The sequence below is a fragment of the Petaurus breviceps genome, unplaced genomic scaffold (assembly GCF_028583685.1).
Source record: "Petaurus breviceps papuanus isolate PSGF00001 unplaced genomic scaffold, PetGlider_PUasm1.0 38, whole genome shotgun sequence".
Taxonomy (NCBI): Eukaryota; Metazoa; Chordata; class Mammalia; order Diprotodontia; family Petauridae; genus Petaurus; species Petaurus breviceps.
The window spans coordinates 79,418,492-79,431,606 of NW_027186304.1; the positions used below are offsets into that span (position 1 = coordinate 79,418,492).

The following is a 13,115-nucleotide window of genomic DNA, read 5'->3' on the forward strand; positions in this document are numbered from 1 at the left end:
CTGACCTCAGACGTTTAGTAGCTGTGTGACCCTGGGCAAATCCCTTAACCCTGTTTGCTTCAATTTCTATATCTGTAAAATGAGCTAGAGAAGAAAAATGGCAAACTATTCTACTATCTTTGCCAAGAAAATCCAAAATGGGCTCATGACTGAAACAACTGAACAACAACTTCTGTGCCTGCCCAAAAATGTGACCTCTTCTCTCATATCGTTTTATTGTTTGTCAGTCATTTTGTGCCATTCGGGGTTTTCTTGGCAAAGACCCAAGAGCAGTTTGCCATTTTCTTCTCCAACTCATTTTACAGATGAGGAAACTGAGTCAAGCAGGGCTAAGTGACTTGCCCAGGGTCCCACAGATAGTAAGTGTCTGAGGCTAGATGTGAACTCAGAAAAATGAGTCTTTCTGACTCAACTCTGGTGCTCTATCCACTGCACCACCTAATTGCTCCAAGGATTTCATTATTATAAGTATTAGATGAGGAAATTCTTTCTGCAAGTGTAAATCAGTCCTTTCTCTGTAATTATAGTTGCCTGAAATACTGAGAGGTCAAGTACTCATGGCCACATGCCAGGGCATGCTACAGGTAGAACTTGAACCCTGGTCTTGCTTGCTCACAGGCTAACTCTCCATCATTCCATTAGGCCTCTGTACTAGCTATCCATGTGGAGATATCTGATCTCTTGAGTTCACTAAAGCCATAGGGGCAAGAAGAGGTAAGGAATTTTGCCCCCATGAAAAGAGATGCTAGAAATATCTTTGGTACATGTGGGAGCTTTTTTCTATCCCTTTGAACTCTTTTGAGCATAGGCCTAACAGCATAGTTGGGTCAAAGGACATGCATCATTTAACAACTTTTTGTTCATAATTCCAAATTGCTTTTTAGAATATATCCATTCATAGATCCAGCAACAGTGCATCAATGTTCCTGCTTTCCTACTGCCCATCTAACATTTATCGTTTTCCTTTTTTGTTACTATGCTACTCTGATAGGCATGGAATCTTAGTGGGGATGCCTATCAACCGAGCTGAAGTTGAATAAGTTGTGTTATATGAATGTGATGGAGTACTATTGTGCTATAAGATTTAGGGCAGCTATGTGGCAAAGTGGATAGAGCACTGGGCTTGGAGTCAGGAGCCCTTGAATTCAAATCTGACTTCAGACACCTATTAACTGTATGACCCTGGGCAAGTCATTTAATTTCTGTTTGCCTCAGTTTCCTCATCTGTAAAATAAGAATAATAAAAGCACCTCTTTACAAGGTGGTTATGAAGATCAAATGAGATAATATTTTTTGAGTATTTCATACAGTGGCCAGCAAATAATAAATACTATATAAAGGTAGTTGTTACTATTATTATTTTAAAAAGACATAAAAAGACATATGAACTAATGGAGAATGAAGTAAGCAGAACTAAAATAATTTATACAATAATAACACTGTAAAAATAAATAACTTTGAAAGCTATAAGAACCATGCTAAATGTAATGATCACTAGTGATCCCGGAAGAATGCTGATCAATTATGTGATACATGATAAACACATGTTTGTTTTAGGGTTTAGACTGACATACACATTTTTTGTATATAGCCATTGAGGGGATTTGTTTTGCTTGACTATGCATATTTTTCACTAGAATGGGTTGGTTTTTTTTTTAATTTTCTTCCTCCCTATCCCCAACAGGTAGGAGAGAAAAAAAGATTTCTGTCAAATTTTTTTTTTTTTTTGCCTTTTGGAGGGCAATTGCGGTTAAGTAACTTGCCCAAGGTTACACGGCTAGTTTTATTTTTTTTTAATACAGAAGTTGGGAAAGGGGTTCTACAAATCTTAAATGCTGCATATCCATATAGATGAGGTCACCATATTAATAATTATATTGTTTACTGTTTCAAGACCTTTGTTACAAAAAATCTCTTGTGAAATGGGAGAAATCTGTAAATGTTCGCAATGTAAAAACAAAACATTAATAAAACTCAACAACAATATCAACAAATAGGTCAGAACTTGAAACATCAGTGGCATCTGGCAGAACAACTCAACTTGGGTAGATGGCACCCACAGTGAGTATAAACAATTGTGAAAAGTAAGGCAGTTGAAAAGTTGAGTCATGGAGCAAGGAAATCAATAATTTCTGCCCAAAGCTCTGGTGAGTGCAACAGCCTTTCTCCCATGCTGTGGTGTCTATTGTCTCCTGGCCAGAAAAAGCTATAAAAATCAAAAATTTTGTCTCATTTTGTAGACTGCCCCATTGCACTGCTATTGCAAAGCTGGGTATCCTTAAAGGAGATAAGGATAGAGGAAAAGGGGAAGTAAGGAAAGAGAGATTCTTGTTTGATCATTGATGTAGGTAACCCTCAATTTAATTTCTAGAGTTTAAATTTAAATTTTTAAATAATTAAATTTAATTTAATTTCTAGAGTTAGAGTTCTTCCTGAGTGGGTGAGATATTAAATGTCTTAGCCATGGTCACACCGTTCAGTGTCAGAGTCAGGACCTGAATTCAAATTCTCCTATTGTCAAGACCAGCCCCCTAGCCACAGTTTGCCACACTGTCTCTTTTATATTTATAGAACAAAATACTCTCCTTGTAACAACTCTGTGCATTAGGTATTGCAAGTTTTACTGTGCCTATTTTACAGCAAAAGAAGTAAGGTTAAATGGCTTGCCAATAGTCTAACAGTTAGTACTTGAACTTTGGGCTTCCCATTCCAAGTCTGATATTCTTTCTTTTTTCGGGTTGCTTCTCACTATTATAACTTCCCCTTTATTCCCCTGGCCTGGAGCCAGGTCTTTCAGGGCCGTTGCATCCATACTTTGTCATTGGGGTGGATGAGTGGGAAAGACAATAAAAAACAGGCCCTTTTACCCTAAGCGGAGGCTCAATTACCAATAATAAAAAAAAAAGCCTTAGTGCATAGTGACTCAGTCTCTTACCTCTTGTTTTCTACTTATAACCCTCATCCTCCTGTTATAAATTCCCCAAACCCTACATTTTCCATTATAAATGTGTCTGAACTCAAGTAACCTTGAGCCTTTTGCAAGAAACATCACTGAATCTAAATGCCACCCAGACCTAGATTTCCTACCCTGAGCTATTATTTCATTAGATAATCACAGGGAGAAGCATTTTCGCCAGTTTGCAAGGCAGACATATCAAAGACTCATCTATCTGGTGGCATTAGTTACTTTATCCTGAACCATGTGTGATGCATCATAATGGAATGTGATGACAGGGACTGGCTAAGATAGGGCAAGCCATTAGCTACGTCAGGTGAAGATGTTTGACAGCTGGCTATAAAGCGTCCATTTCATGTTTTAAATAAACATGAATAAATAAACTTCACTTTCTCATTTGTTCAACAGCAGTACATATTGCAGTAAATAAGATGACTGAAATTAAGGATGAAAAAATAGCTTATTGAATCTATTACTCCAGCGCTGGCAAGGCAGTTAAAAACTTCACTATCTCCTTCAAATACAGAAGAGCATTTGAAGCACTTGGGCTGGGTATCATCTTCCTTCTTTGTAGCATTTTTTGAAGTGATATTCTCTCACTTTAATATTCTGGGGTTTTTTTTTTACATAGAATAACTATAGATCACAAACCACATTCAGAATTAAGGATTAAATCACAATTTGCAAAATCTCCTGAGCTATAACTGCATCTTTGGCATTTTCTGAAAGTAGGAAGATTTAGTTCGACCAATTACAATTCAGTTCTCAATAGTAAAGTTTATTTTTCTCATTGAGTCCTGGAAACAAATTAGAATAATGAGTTAACTTTAAACTTTAAATAAAGGAGATGAGTTTTGCTCCTGGGGACTATCCATTGTCAACAACATTTAGCTTAAAAAAAATAATAGAAAGAGAGCTGATTGTGAGCAAAAGGGCTGGATTTGAACCAGCTTTGCTACTTAGAAGCAGTGTGGCCTTAGATGAATTGTTTAAACTCTTTGCCCTTCAGTTTCTCTGTATGTAAAGTGAGAACTGGCTAAGAAGTATCTAACAAAGGAGAGTATAATATTTTTTTTTCTTTTTGGAGGGGAGAAGGTAGAGCAATTGGGGTTAAGTGACTTGCCCAAGGTCACACAGCTAATTTTGTGTTAAGTGTCTGAGGCTGGATTTGAACTCAGGTGCTCCTGACTCCAGGGCCAGTGCTCTATTCACCGCACCACCTACCTGCCCCTGAGAGTACAATTTATCAAGGTAAAACCAGAAAGGAAAACTTTATAACCAGCTGTCAGATGTTTTTATCTGATGTAATTAATTGATTGTCATATCCTGCCAGTCCATTTGGTTAAATTATCTCTAATGTTGCTTCTGCTTCTATGATCCTATTCTGCTTTTATAATGGCACATGGTGTCAACATTATAAAGTCTTTTTTTGTCTCGTTTTTTTTTATTGTGTTGCATACTTTAGTCAGTAATTGCTTTGGGGAAAATGAGTCATGATTCTGAGACATTAGCTGAAGGAAGCTGAAAGATTTGTGGATATGTGTTAAAAAATCTGTATGATGTCAAAAAGTTATCTTGTATTAACCAGTGCTTTTGTATACATAAGAGTTGTTCAGCATTTCATCTAAAAGAGGCCCTCATTGACTGCCATAATGAGTATCCATCATGAATAGCCCATTTGAGGCTAAATAATATAAATTTGGAGTAGACTCAGAATGGTTGCATAATTTTCTCCACCTGCATTTAGTAATATTTTTGTAGGAGCAAAGCCAACAGAATGCATGATCCAAGATTGAGGCTTAAGAGGGTACAATCAGCAGTTTGATAAGGTGGCAAAGGACTCAAGAGAAGAGGACAGTGAATTGGTTCACCAAGGGGTCAAGATGGAGAAAAAGACTGTAGGGGTGATGGCCTGGGAGAAAACTGAGGGAATGAGGGACCGGAGGGAAGTCAGCAATGTCAAATACAATTTTTATTGGGAGCACAAGGGAAATCAGAGCTAGTTTTATCTTTATCAATGTGGTTTCCTCTCCAAAGTCAAAGGGCGTGGGCTTTATTTACTACTTGGTTTCTGTGTGACTTGGGGGAAATCCTCAAATCTCTCTGAACCACAATTTTATTGTGTTAACTAATGGGACTAATGATTCTGTACTAAGGTTAAATTAGATATGTGTGTCAAGAGTTTGCCAATAATGCAATACTGCAAATGTGAGTAGTAATCTTCATCTTCACAAGTCATAGATTTGTTAATACTTTGTCATCTAGCAGTATTTCTTATCATCCTGTCTTCTTTTTTATGGCTCAAATATGCCCTCACTGCTGCTAGGCAATTCTATTAGACCTCCCTTATTAACTCATGATCCCATTCTCCACAATGGATCTTTGAAACCTTTTCATTCCTCCTCAGACCTGTCCAACTCTTCCCACCCTCTCAGCTAAAACTTGTCTCATATTTTACTGGAAAAAAAATGAAACCATTCTCTGACATTTCCTTCTTCTCCTTTACTCCTCATCTCATCTCATTCAAATACCTTCTGCCACCATCTGTATCTTTACTCCCCATCTGACAAAAAGAGGTGGGCCAACTCCATTCCAAGGAAAACCTCTCTGCCTCATAAGCAATCCATCCCATGCCATCCTGTACCCTGTAGCAGTTTACGCCCTCTATCATCAACACTCTCTCATTTAATTTTAATCTCTCCCTGTTTGCTGGATGCTTTGCTACTGTCAAATATAGTTTCTCCAACTTAAGCATTTTTAAAAATAATTTCTACCACACGCAGCAGCAATATTACAAATAATTAGAATCTGATTGTCATAAGTAATTGCAATTGATCGTTGAATATTTTTAAGCATCTCTGCCAAGCATTGAAGAACGAATGACATAATTTCTCTATTATTTATTAGGTTGTACAAGCTCTGCCAACCACCTCCCCCTGCCGGAGAAGAATGAAGCAAAATTCTCAAGAAGAAGGCAAATGGCTGTTTCTGGAATTATGGACCAGAAGCCAGGATTTTTCCCAGTAAATCATGTCTTGACTCTGGATAAACTTCCTGCACTAGAAAAATTATTTGTTTAGAATTTTTTTCTCTTGCTGTTATGTATGAAGAAAAAAGGGGGAAAAACATAGATTTGGGAATATAATTCACAATATTCCTGTTGCAATAATGTAAGTAGCAATGCATTCTGTAACGTTTTAACCTGGGAGATTGGCACTGGAAATGTGTTCTATTTCCAGCAGACAGCTTGACCTCTAACAAATCAATCTCTCATCATAGATTAGCTTCAAATATCAATTTTTAAAAGATGTTGCCATTCATTCTTGAAATTTACAGAAAATCAAAGAATATTTCAAATAACAAAGCTGTTAAGTACCCTTTTTTCCATTTCAACCTATTGAAAGCATCAATACTGATAATTTAATCTATTTCATTTAATTTTATTTTTTTTAATGTGAGGAATGAAGTAATGAACAATTCTACTTTATAGAGTTTAATGACTTATCCCTGGATTGTGGTTACCCTTTTTAAATGCTCCTCAATGATCTTCTCTTTTTTCTTTCTTTTCTCATCTGGGGGTTGGGGAATGGGAGAAAAATATAAATTGAGATACTTCTAAAAGAGAAGTTTAAATATTTTGTAGGCTGTGCCCCTATCTTCCATCTTCCTTACCATTGGGAAAAAAAGCATGTCCATTACCATAGCTGAAAAAAGATCCTTCTTAGCTCACTGCCTTGAACCCCTCAGGGTTCAATGATAGATAAATGGAAGAACTGGTAATCCACAGCCCAGGGAACCTTCCTGTCATCCCTTTCATATGTTTTCTTTATGATCCATTACAACACCAATGCATTCTCTGCCTCAGTAGTGTTCATGTCTTATTTGATCTACGTGTATAGATTATTCTAAAACATTGTCAGCTAAGAACCAGCCTTGGAGTCAGAGAACCCAGATTCAAGTCCTGCCTCTAACATGTACTGGCAAGTCACTTAATCATTCAGTGACCCCAGGTGACTCTCTTAATGTTATGATATAAATGACTAGCAGATCTGCCCCGGTGAAGGGAATGTTCATATTAGGAAGAGACCCACCACCCAAGTAGTAAAATCATTAGTCTGGACTCTCCAACCTCCATAAAAATATGGTGTTTGTGAATATGTAGAGAAGACTTTTAACTTTCTCCTGTGTAATTGTTTTCGTGCATTCTAATAGGACCTGAGTGTTGGTGGGGAGGGAAGGGAGGGAAAGGTGGCGACAGAAATAAGACAAGGAATAAATTGGTCTTATTATGAGTTGGGTTTTTAAAATTTAGCTCTTTTACAAGGTGGTAGAGAGCAGAAACACTGGATTATCGTCCTCCCTCTCACTCCCATAAGACTGTTTGTTGCCCATAGACTCTCCAAGAGTGTTAAAAGTCCAAGAGTGTAATTTGTCTCAGTATCACAATATATATCACATTTGGGATAATTCTTATGACTTTTAAAAAAATAGTTCATACCCTTCATAATTCTTGGAAATATTGTATGTTTAGCATTTGTATTTTAAACTACACCTAAAATATGTAAGATTTAAAGTTAGTAAAGTGGTTTTGGTTGTTGGGTTATAAACCCAGTATTACTTTTTGAAAAATTCACAACTTTTAGAATAATGAGGCGATTTTTGTTATTCTGGTTCTAATTAATTTATTTATGTAAAATTATTGCATATTCTAAGCACATAAAGAGAATCATATCTTCTGAAATTAAATTTTACTTGTGCAATTTATCATTATTAAAACACCATTATTAAACACAGCTATCATCATTAGCAGTGAGTTTGATAAAAATGCAATATGATTCATGTGAAGACATATATACATATGCACATATATGTATATTTACTCACACTGGTGACATTTTATTTTCCATATTTAGGCATAGTGGGGATTCTTTATATAGCCACTGAAATATACATATGTTTATAGGAATTAAAAAAAAACTTTAAAGTTCTGGCAAATTATTTTAGTAAATATATACATAATAAAACTTTTAGCCATTAAAAAAAGCTTTAATGTAATTTTGTATAGGTAGTTGTCAGTAATAATTTTCTACTGATTTGAAATATACATATATGTATAAACCTAATGCTTACATGTAGCAAATGTTACTGAGCCCTTCATTAGCACAGTTGGATGCATACATGTAGCAAAAGTCACCAATAGATTAGGAGACAAAATATTGGTCAGAAATACAGACTTCTAGTTCATCAGTGGTCGTTCTATTATTCTGGGAGTGGTAAAGAAAAGTGAAATTAAATTTCTTAACCATCTTTAATTTCTAATAATATTTTGTCTTCCTGGACACCTAATATCCAAGGGCCTCTTAACCTATTATGTTGACAGTTAATGTTCATCAAGGCCAGTAGGTCTTTATTAAAACTTTCCTTAAATCTGAGATTCCCCAGTATTGTGGCCATAATTTTGTTTACCAAACTTTGACATATCCATGGAAGATAAGAACTATTACACAATTTTGGATGTATGGACCTGTTTTGAAAAGGTAACTTCTTGCTAATAACATGTTATAACGCTTATAAAATGGTGGTGATAGAGAGTTATGCATACAAACATATTTATATCAGCATTATTTGTCATTGTATAAACACACACCAACTGGAAACAAGTATAGTGTCCAATAATTGACAGCTGACTGCATAAAGTATGGTATATAATTATGTAATTTTATATTGAAATTCAAATCAATATGTATAAGGAATATAAAGATATCTAGAAAGCTAGATATGAAAAAATACAAAGCAATTCAAATAAGAAAAAAGTGCTTGCTGAATATAACTATGTAAAAGTCAAAATGAAAGGAGACAGGGAATAACTGATAAATTGTGAACATTTCATAAATTAAAATTTTTGTATTGAAGTGTAAATAGTTATAAATTATTTGAATTGATTTCATTGACATTTGAAGTAAATAATAAGTCACCAATCTAAAACTTATATTGTGGAAACAATCTTACTGTGGGATAAAAATGTTCTCTGATAAATATTTTTTAAAATAGAGTAAGGAATTTCTTCCAAGTAATAGGCATCATTCACAGTATAATGAGATCAATAATACTATAATTTCACATTCTATCTGCCCATTTCCTCTTCATCCCTCTAGTAAGTTGAGGCTATTGCTAGAACATTTTAAAAAATCATGCTTCAGAGAACTGAAGGAGGCAATGTATCTACACACACACACACACACACATGCACACACACCTATACAGATATCTCTTAATTTCAAGGAGGCTATTAGACAACAGTAAGATTTGAGTATTTATGTTATTAATAAACCAAGAGGGGACATATATTAGAAGACATTTCCAAATACCTGACAAAGTTATAATTGGAAATTTTCCTTCCATCAATGTGAAAACATGAAAAATTTGAGGAAGCAGGAGTTTGTTACTATTGACATTTACTGCCATGAAAGAGGTTATGAGTTCTATTTTTGTACTTCAGAATATGTGTTAGTGACATAAATTTTATGGTTTAAACTATGGCATTTCCTTAATATTGGCATAATACTAGTATTCGTTCATTTTAAAACTACTTTAAAGAGTTTTACAGTGTTAATGCAGGTATTATCCATTGTCTCTTTCATTAGATTGTGACCTTCATGAGGGCAGGGACTGTCATTTTATATTCTGAGTGCTTAGCATAGTGCTTTGCACATTGTAGGTGCTTAATAAATGTTCGTTCATTGATTTTTGGCAAAATTGGCTTCATAAGAAGTGAGATCATGTTGCCTGATGCTACTATGCACACACACAAACACGCACACACGCACTCTGACATATACTTATATGTACTTAAAAAAAACTGTCCAATGATTTTATCAGTGTTGGAAATTCCCAGTGAATTACTTCCTCTATCAATGTTGATTGCTGGCATTTCTGCAACTTAACAGTCTTAGAGAGTATTTGGGGCACTGGCATGTTCATTGAATTGCCATGAGTCAGGAGGCCAGAATGTAGCTGAGGTGAGACTTCATTCCAGGTCTTAATGGTTACAATCTGGCTTCCTTTCCACCACCCTTGACTGCCTCTCTTTCGTGTACAATAAAATTTCATTATTTCTGATAATTGTACATGGATTTCATAGCCCAGGTAACATGAATAGCAGATAAAATCTACTTTGCAACTATTTGGAAGTAGGAGTTTGCTTTAAAAAAATAATGAGTAATAAGCAAAATGCTAGGGGGCAAGATAACTCTAGAGCATATGCTGTTTTTGAAAAATAATTTTAGCATATGAGTTATTTGTATACAAAAGTATTTGTATACCAAAATTGTGTGTATACAATTCTAAACGTCATCTGTTCATTCAAGCAGAACCTCAACTTATAAACACTTGGTTGGCAGTTAGTTACAAGAAAGCACTCCAAGAGTACGAAGTATTTCTTGTCAAATGTTCTATACTTAGGACATTTCTCTAATTCAGGAAAGCCTTAAGATGAGAACAATTTTCTCTTATTTTTAATATTTTTTTTACACATTTAACTTCCTAATACAATAGAGCAGTGGTAAAGCTATTCTTTTAATCAACAAAATGTTGATGGAGCTATGACAATATATTGCATTTCTCTTACAGCATTTTTCCAGGTTAAAGTTTGGCTTAGCTCCTTGAGAGGTGATCTAATGCTAACTGCACTAGTTTGCTGAGTTAGTACATGAGTGGAAGTACAATTTAAAGAGTGGGGCAAAATAAAGAAAAGAAAGAAAATGATCTGGAAGCGATTTATCACCATCAAAATTTAGTTTTAAAAAGAAAGAAAAAAATCTTTATTCCGTTATGCTTCTGTATTTTGGGGGGTAAATTGGTGTTAGACTAGGTTACTCTCCAAGTGAAACTGTGTATCTCTGGGCCAAGGTTGGGCCACCAAGGTAACACCCTTCTAATATACTGGTCATGCCAGTCCTGTGTAGTACAATTCCATGATAGTCTATAATGACTGACAGTTGGCCTTTTTTTTGTGGTAGGATAATATTGTGAGTTGGTATCAATAATCTAACTAAAAAGCATATAGGAGATTTTTAAAACATTCTGCTTACACCCTAGCATTTAATTAAGCAACAGTCTGGTTTTAAGGTTATTTAGAAAAATGTTGAACCTTTTCCTTTATAATAAAAATCTGATTTTCATCATTCTGGGCATGTATGTAAAATATGTGTGTATTCATATTTATGTGTGTATATGTATACCCATACATGTACCTCTATATAGAAATTCACTAAGCATTTTTATTTTGAGGATGTATGTTATTGACAATTACTCCCCTTCCCCCCTTTGAGATATTGGGTTGTCACTAAGAATGTGTACATACACATACATAAGATCTTCTGGTGCCAAATAACTGTTGCCCATTGAATATAATTTTGACCCTCTCTTTTACTTTTTTTTCTAATGAGACCTCTCTTTGTATAGAAGGGACTTTGATGTGTCCCTTAAGAAATGGTCAGGAGCCAAGTTGTTAGCTTTATAGGAGATTTTTGTTTGAGAATTAAAAGATTCTTATAGAGTTTATTATAAAAGAGTGAGTGACTAGATATGATGCTCACAAGACAGTGGGTACAGTTTTCTATGGTGGATGTGTTATACTTTTACATTCCGGAATGCCCCCACAACATCTCTTGAGTATTAGTGATTCTTCATGTTCCTTCTTAGTTTAAAATAATTACTTTGCAGCACAGTGGCATGGTAGCACTATGCTGAATGAAGCCAAGAATACTAAGTTTGTGAAAGCCTTGAGAAAAAAATGCTTTAGTTAAACAAGTTATATGTTCAGATAAATATATTTTTTGTAACGCCTCAGTAAATATGTAGAGCATACGTTCTGCTTTTAAAAATATTTTTATATGCATTTATTTACACCAGGTATTCAATTATTTGAAATATTAAATACCCAAATACATAGTGCTTTGTTTTAATGCACAAACAAAATGATGTATAATGCTCATAATTTAATAGTAAAATTCATTGAAATGTGATTCTAAAGTACAGCATTTTTTTGTAAAGTATTAATGTAACATACTTTGATTCACTAACTGGTTTTTCATTGGAATTTATCCAAGTTTCTTATATTGGATATATGGTTTATTTTTTTAGGCTACAACAATGACTGGAATAGTAATCCTATGTCATAAAATGTCAACAATAAAAATGAAACTTAATGCATAAAATAAAGACCGAGGAAGCTTATTCATATATATGAATGTGCATGTATGTACTGTGTTTATGTGTATGTGTGTAATTTCAACATAGTTCAATTCAAACAACCATTTATTTGCTAACACTGAGCCAGGAATGTTTGGGGATAAAAATAAAGCTAAGATAGCATCCCTATACACAAAGTATTTGTGATATCATTGGAGAGATAAAACGGTCCAAAAAACTATTTAACAGTATAAGGCAGAATAATTTTCATAGTGGTGTATAGAGAGAGTTTATATAAAAGGTCAGGGAAGTGGGAAATAAGTGGGGACTAAAGTGGTAAGTGGGTTTTCAACCTGCATCTTGAATAAATCAATCAACAAATATTCATCAAGCACCTTCTATGTGCAAGTCATTGTTCTAGGCACTACATGAGCTACAAAGAAATAAGAAATTTATTCCTATTGTCAAGATGTTTGCAATCTGGCAGAAAATGCATCTTGATGTAATGCAAAGAGGGTTGACTCAATTCCACCTTATTGAATTGAATCAATGGACAATAACAGGTCTAGTGTTGGCCCTGGTAAAAGGTACTAAACGTTACTTATTTATTACCGCTACAAACTAAATACACCTATCATCTTGATTCTTTTTACAAAGTGTTGCAATCTGTTTCACATGGGGGAAGTTATCCTGCTGATGCACAACATAACTAAAAACAAAAACGATACCATTGCAAATTACTCAACATATATTGTATGTATTTAACATATTGTATGTATAAATCTATAATCCTAAAATTGACATAACAAATTCTTCCATACTTCAGGGGACACATAGTCTCATCAATTTTGGTATTCTAAAAAGGCATATTAGAACCAATATACTCCTTTTCCTATGTGACTAAAGTTCATATTCTCCGATAAATGCTCCATGAAGGACCTACCTAAAGTATTAGAACTTCTCCCAC

The 13,115-nt window shown here is 34.6% G+C and overlaps 1 protein-coding gene across 2 annotated transcripts in view; it reads left to right on the forward strand.

Annotated features, from left to right (window-relative positions):
- Positions 1-12,178, forward strand: part of PREX2 (phosphatidylinositol-3,4,5-trisphosphate dependent Rac exchange factor 2) — a 414,229-nt gene extending 402,051 nt beyond the window's left edge. For both annotated transcript variants that reach the window (XM_069100083.1, XM_069100084.1), the window contains one exon: positions 5,864-12,178. In XM_069100083.1, the coding sequence (XP_068956184.1) occupies positions 5,864-5,909 (46 nt within the window). In that variant the 3' untranslated portion in view covers positions 5,910-12,178. The remainder of the gene's footprint in view (positions 1-5,863) is intronic.
- The last annotated feature ends 937 nt before the right edge of the window (positions 12,179-13,115 follow it).